We start from the raw sequence: 6,814 nt of genomic DNA, 5'->3' as shown, positions 1-6,814 counted from the left end.
GATTCTACTTAGTAAGTTCATCAAATTGGTGTGTTTGAATTTAAATAAAAAAACTAAAAAATGCAAAAAAAAAAAAAAAAAAAAGTGCAAACACTGTTTGCAAATTCCAACCTGATTAAAAAGGCTAATAATGATATGGAAGACCAAATAAAAACACCCAAGACCACAATCGTCAACAAGCGAATAAAAATAGAGATTACAAGTAAAAGTGGAAAAAAATCAATAGTTTATAGAAAGTGAATCTCTTCAAAAGAAGGCATCACCATATTTCTCTAGCTATATCTTCTAGCCTTTCTTCTTGAACCCACTTCTCTCTCTCTCTCTCTTTCCCTAGCTTCGATTATATATATGTATTCCTTTTTTCTTTTTGGAGATACCCACAAGACAGGTACCCTCAGCAAGGAACAATTAATGAATTTGGATTTGAAACCAAAGATTTTATGATGCCCTTCTAGGCAGCTCTTTCTTGTTCCCAGCAGTACCTAAAACTCAAGCCAATTTTAAATGCCCTTAGAAAAAGAGGAATCCAAAGTGCCAAGTGCCAATTGAAAGATTCCATCATTCACCATATAGAGCAGCAGAAATGCAAAACCAATATTCTTGTTTCTTTTTACTTTTTTATTACTTTTTAACCATTATGCTACAAGTGTAAACATGTAAAGAACTACTGAAAAAGTTCTATGTACACGAGGAAATTACAGTTACATATATGCCATAATAAACTCAAAAGGCAATTTTATTTGAGCTTATAAATACCACTGGCAAGGTGGGGGGGTTAGGCTAAAAATTGAGAGTAACATCTGCAAGTTCTGTTAGCAAAACAATAGAGGCAATCACCATTCAAGCTGAGTGACAAGTTAGACTGATATGTCCTATGAAACCAAGCATCGATGTATTGCATTCAAGCACTTGGGTCAGCAATTGTAAATCCAATTTGCGAAAAAATGGCCGGCCATGCACTCCCACCACCAGCTCCAGTTGTGACTGGCCCTACCATGAGAGTGATTGTAAATGGCAGACAAGCAATTCAATCATTGAAAGCAGCTAAGACATTATCATGGCCAAGTTCCCCACCAATTTTTTTCCCAAATGAACTCCAACCACCAGCTCTGGAATCCTCCTTGTATTTAAGAGAACAAAAGAAAATGGTTATACAAGGCCCCACAGGCACCTGCATTATACATAGATAAACATCTCAAATTGGCCTCTCCTAACACGACTTCACACCTTTTTGCTGGGCCGGCAGACAAAACTTCTGAGACTAACAAATCAGGTAGCAATATGGAGCAAAGTAACCAGATAAGCTAACCTCAGCCATTTGCTGATTACGGGTCAGGTTATATATTGCAACCATGGAACTGGTGCCACCTGTCATGAACTAAATCCGCAATAGAACACCTGATATCTGAGAAGGGGCCCTCTCGAAAAACACAAAATTCTCAAAATCATCCATGCTACACATGCTTACCAAATGTTCGAAACAGAACAGAACATGTTGTGACGGTTGATGCTACCAAGCATAAAGTCACTTGTCCGCTTTCCCAACATTAGATATGCAGCATGTGGTAGTCAAAGAAGGGTCTTACTTAGTGCCCAACAAAGCTATCAGAATTATGATTCTCTGGAAAGTGGAAACCCTCTGCCAAGCCACTAGGATTTCAGACAGATACTGGTAACCCATAATTGTGGAATGACTTGATCCGTCCATCCCAGCCTGCAGTCACAATAACCAGACCCCACACATGAGAACTGGGTATATTCTGGCAAGAATTTTTCAGAAACTTGTATTGAGATTTATTTAATGTAGTTGACTTGGCCGTTGGGCTTGAAGTGGGAAGCTTCTCCTCTGGCCAAGTTGCAGATCCCTTGGGAAAGGACTCTAAGAAGAATTCTTGGTTCAGCACAAAAGAAGCAGGTGAAGCGAAGGACGGAGTTTCTGCCAGATTCTCATCCAAGCCTTGATATTGCCTTCTATTTTCTGAGTTCCCATATTTCAGACCACACCAAGGTATCGCCACAGATGCATTCATAGAGAAGTGCTCAAAAGATCTTATATTTTTGGGTTGGGGGAGAGCAGACTCTTCCTGACTACAGTTCCATAAATATACATTAGAATCCTCAGAAGCGGAAACAATATGTTTCCCATCTGAAGTGAAAGCCGCAGATATAATGTTTCCCGCATTGCGAAGGCCTAAAGAGAGAAAGAGAAAATTTAATATTTAATATTTCATTAAGAGGGGAAAGCAAAATAGAACAAAGCCCTCATTTAGATCAGAACTAAACTCAGCACTAAAAAACAAGGAGATAGATATCATAATGCTCGTATTCTATCATGTTGTACATGGTCATTTAGGTTTCCCAACATAAATTCCACAGCAAATAGAATTTTAAATTTGTTAATATACACTAATTTATCATTCATAGCTTACATAGGACAAAAGCAGCCTCTAAAGGGTCCCAATGTCAGAAACCAAGAAAAACTAGAATTTAAGACTAATTCAAAGAAAGAAGATGAAGGAACAACAGCATACCCTTGTATTTGCCAATCACATTGAGCCCATCAAGAATTCTGACTTGTGAATCAGCACAGGTTACCATTATTTTGCTAGAGTCTTGTGGAAAAAACTGAAGGAAATATCATATGATTAGGAAGTTTGCACTTCTTAAATGAAAAAGGAAAATAAGATAAATAAAAGAAACAGCCAAAAGGGGAAAAAAAAAAAACGTGGGCAAGTAATAACTACCTGGAAGCCAGTTATCTTTTTGCAGGGTGGTTTCTTCTTACTGTGTAAGTACATTTGGGTATCAAATTGCAAGTGATTATCTGATCCAAGAAAAACAGAGAATGAATTAATTGAACCTATAAATAACATCCAATGTTATAAAGCCACTGTCAATCATAACATTTTCAGTCAAAGTCAACAATTTCAGACTAGGAGATACAGACTACACTAGTTACATTACAAAAACAATTAAACTGCCTCAGAACTTAATAATATTATTTAAATTCCAAGGTAACTATAATAATTGAGGCAAAAAATTATTCTTGGTAGAACAATGTAATTCACATCAGCTTCATCTTAAGCAGCTTATGTTTCTTGTTGTCACTGTTAATATAAAATAGCATCTCCAATCTTTGAGAAAGTGCCTGGGCTACTTTGCTCTGAGGATTCCACATGCATGCCTACCTAAACTTTCTTCTATCTTATAGACTAAAAACTACCCAACCACATTCTTTGTACTGATTTTTGTGTGTGTGTGTGTGTGTGTGTGTGTGTGTGTGTGTGTGTTATAAACAACAAATCATGTTAACGTAATACCAAGAAGTGCTAAGGTAGTATCATTCAAACATAATGATGAATTAGAAAAACAGCACACAGATGGGATTATCACACAACTTGTCAATATCCTACAAAAAATTTGTTCAAAGTAACAACTGCAACTTATACAAAGGAAGCAAAGCAAAAGGATAGCCAGGTTGCAAGTACTTATCAACTAGCATACCTGATACATTGTAAAAGCGGCACATTCCATCCATAGAGCCAACAATGCTCCCCTGTGACAGAAACAAAGAGACGTTAACATAGCATCACTTACTATTGATGATCCTATCTATAAGACAAAAGAGCAAGAAAATCACCAAACCTGCCCATCAGGGCGATAACACACTGCAGTGACAATTTCTCTTACATCAGTCCAGTCAACAACTTGACAACCATGAATAGCCCAAATACGAACTTTTCCATCTATTGAACCACTGATGAAGTAATTATCATCAACAGGGTTAAACTGAACGCAGGTCACTGCATCACAGCATAACGTAAAAATCAGCAACAATAACTACAGCATAATAAAACAACAACATCAGGATACTGCCCCAACATTTATCCAACCCTGGCTGGTTCCTTAACTAACAAAATTGATTTTAGGTTGAAACAATGAAACATCAAGGAGCTCACCATAATTACTATGTGTAAACACTTTGAGGCAATGATCACATCCCACTTGCCACAGACGAACAGTATGGTCGATTGATGATGAGAGCAGATACTGCATCAAAATAAACATCACATTCATGAAAATCAATAACATTTATACTCAATCCATAAAATTAAATTGGCACTCAAATAATTTACTTACATTATTCCTAGACCATGAGAGATCCAGTATATCACCACTGTGCCCACGGAACTCGTGCAATGGTTTCTCCAAAATCCGGAAAACTTTAGGGGGGAAAACTACGCATGCTGTGTCTGATGATTTCCTCGGGCTGCTCACTTTACACATTTTCTCTTTATCAGCAAAGAGGGGTTTCAATTCAGAGAGATGATTCACTGTGAAATATAAGCATGATGGGTCTATTTCTGGAATGTCAAGTTCATTAGATCTCTCATCCTCCACCACCTGCCACAATCGCACAATCCCATCTTCACCAGCACTTGCAAGATACTGCCCATCAGGACTAAATTTCATTGCCAAAATTGGACCATCATGTGCCTGGATATCTTGCCCCATATAAAGAGCAGAGAGTTCTTTCAACCGCTTCTTGCATTGCCGGACCTTAACTCTCTGAACCCTAGACTGTAGAATTGCATCATCGTCACCAGGTCTCAGTTGATTAGCTTCATCTTGATTATCAACGACACACGTCATGGAACGCAATCTACTTAACCAACCCCTCTTAGGTGTCCTCACTGACCCCACCAAGTTGTTAGTCCCCTCAAAGTCCTTCTTCTTCAGTCGTTTAAACGAGAGGGATAACCCAAAAGTGCTCCGAGACTCTAACCCAAAAGTGCTCCGAGACTCTTCAGCCCTTACTGACTGGTCTGAACTTGCCTCTCTATCAATATTCCCATCTTGGCTTACTAAGTTCTCCTTTGAGCTAAAAGGTTCAGAAGAATCCATATCATCTTCAGACCGACAAGTCATTGAAGACCGACTCGAACAAAACTCATCTTCAAAACGTGAGTTCCTCAACACAGCCCCACTATTCTCTCTAATCCTATCAACCACTTCTTCCTGTACATCCCTACATACATCTAGTGAATTCCCGTGTGCAATGCGATCCAAACTCATTCCCATCCAATCCAGAAACTTGCTCCGACGCTCCTTAACACTTCCCGGGCTCTGAATCCATATATCATAAGGAAAACCATCCGAAACTCGAACGTTAACACTAGAATTAGACTCATATATCTCATTGCCAACAGGACTAACATTTGATGTTGATGCTATATCCTCTAGAGCATCGAAATATCGATTCTCTTCATCTTCACTAGAGCTTCCCATTATTCTTTGAGTTCAACCCATGAAACCCCACCTCATGGTACCAACATTATAAGTCCTAGGCAATGTGCTAAATCCTCAATCCCCTCCAAACAAGCAACCCCTCAAAAAAGAAACTAAAATAAAAAAGGAGAAAAAACAAAAAACACAAAACACAAAATCCAAGATTAGTGCAACAGAAATATTCTATTAAATCAAACAACAATGATAACAATAACTATAAAAACAAAAACCAAGAGATCCAACATGGATCCCAATCCACAACCATTGAACCTGGTCTTCCACACATTAAAAATAAAAAAATAAAGGCCATGATTTTGCCTCACAAACAATCCCCCAAAAAAAAAAAAAAAAAATCAATAAAAACCCAGAATTTTGCAGTAAATTAAGGGTCCAATACAGCTCTCAGCACAAAGAGAACAGAACCCCATTAACAAAAATCAAAGATCATATGATTATAGCTGAAGAAACGAATCAGAAACACGCATTTATAAGCCAAAAACAAATTTTTATTTATAAAAACAAATGTGATATTCTTTCTGTGAAATATAGAAAATTTGCTGGTTTCTCAAAAGAAAAAGAAAAAGAAAATTTGCTTACATGGGTTTGTTTCTAAGAGATTTGTTTGAAACTGAGGAGGACATAGATCGAAACATCCATGGAAATTTGGAGCTTTATTTTAAGACTCTCTCTCTCTCTTTCTCTTTGTCTGTCTTTTTCTCTCTCTCTCTCTCTCTGTCTCTGTCTCTGGGTGAAGCAGAGGAAGCAGAGCAAGGAAATAAAATGGAAAAAAAATATAATATATATAATATGTATATGTATATGTATATATAATAGTCCAAAAAACAATGAAACAAGTAAATCTAAGGACTATAATATAGTAATAACATAGTAGTATTATATTATGTGCTTTAGTAATTTTATTTATTTTTATGTTATGTGTGTGTAATAAATATGTAAAAGAGGCAGGGGTAAAACAGGAACGAAGAATTAAGGTTCTTCGATGTTCGTGAACTGAATCGGCCCGATTTACGAGATTTCGAGAATAGGCTGTCTTTGTATTTTCTGTCCCTACGAACTTACAAAAATGGATCTTTGTGTACTTTTTTTTTTTTTTTTTTAATACTAGTCTGTAATTTTTTTTTTTTTGTGAGAGTAATTTTTCAGTTAATTACATGTGTCACTCACTCCCACTTTTTTTTTAATATATGTTTTTTTAATGTTAAAATAAATTTTTTTAATTATAAAATTATTTTTTCCTCTAAAAAAAAATTACATTGTACTACTCTAAACTATAGCACATATCTTTACATCATAAACTTTTTGAATACATGTTTTGCACCCAAAAATATAATTCTCGTTACGAAAAAGTATTTATATCAAATGATACCAAGTTATCCGTATCAAAATCTAATTAACGAGAGACATGTATACAAAAATAACTACTCCTACTAACACGTCTTTCAATTGTTAATGGGTTAGTTATTTTTTGCTGACATGTTTCACACTTATTAGATTATAATATTAC

The 6,814-nt window shown here is 36.3% G+C and overlaps 1 protein-coding gene across 1 annotated transcript; it reads right to left on the bottom strand.

The window, feature by feature from the left end:
• Positions 1-584: 584 nt before the first annotated feature.
• LOC112008846 (WD repeat-containing protein YMR102C) lies at positions 585-6,084 on the bottom strand. The gene is made up of 8 exons (XM_024041198.2): positions 5,887-6,084; positions 4,141-5,402; positions 3,960-4,050; positions 3,646-3,803; positions 3,505-3,556; positions 2,745-2,824; positions 2,532-2,625; positions 585-2,191 (listed from the first exon to the last, which is right to left on the bottom strand). The coding sequence occupies exons 2-8, from the start codon at positions 5,287-5,289 to the stop codon at positions 1,659-1,661; spliced, it is 2,157 nt and encodes a 718-aa protein (XP_023896966.1). The 5' UTR covers positions 5,290-5,402; positions 5,887-6,084; the 3' UTR covers positions 585-1,658.
• Between the last annotated feature and the right edge of the window lie 730 nt (positions 6,085-6,814).

This window comes from Quercus suber, unplaced genomic scaffold, assembly GCF_002906115.3.
Source record: "Quercus suber isolate HL8 unplaced genomic scaffold, Cork oak 2.0 scaffold_895, whole genome shotgun sequence".
NCBI lineage: Eukaryota > Viridiplantae > Streptophyta > Magnoliopsida > Fagales > Fagaceae > Quercus > Quercus suber.
Note: the sequence above shows the minus strand (reverse complement) of the source record. Positions and strands in the feature narration are given on the sequence as shown.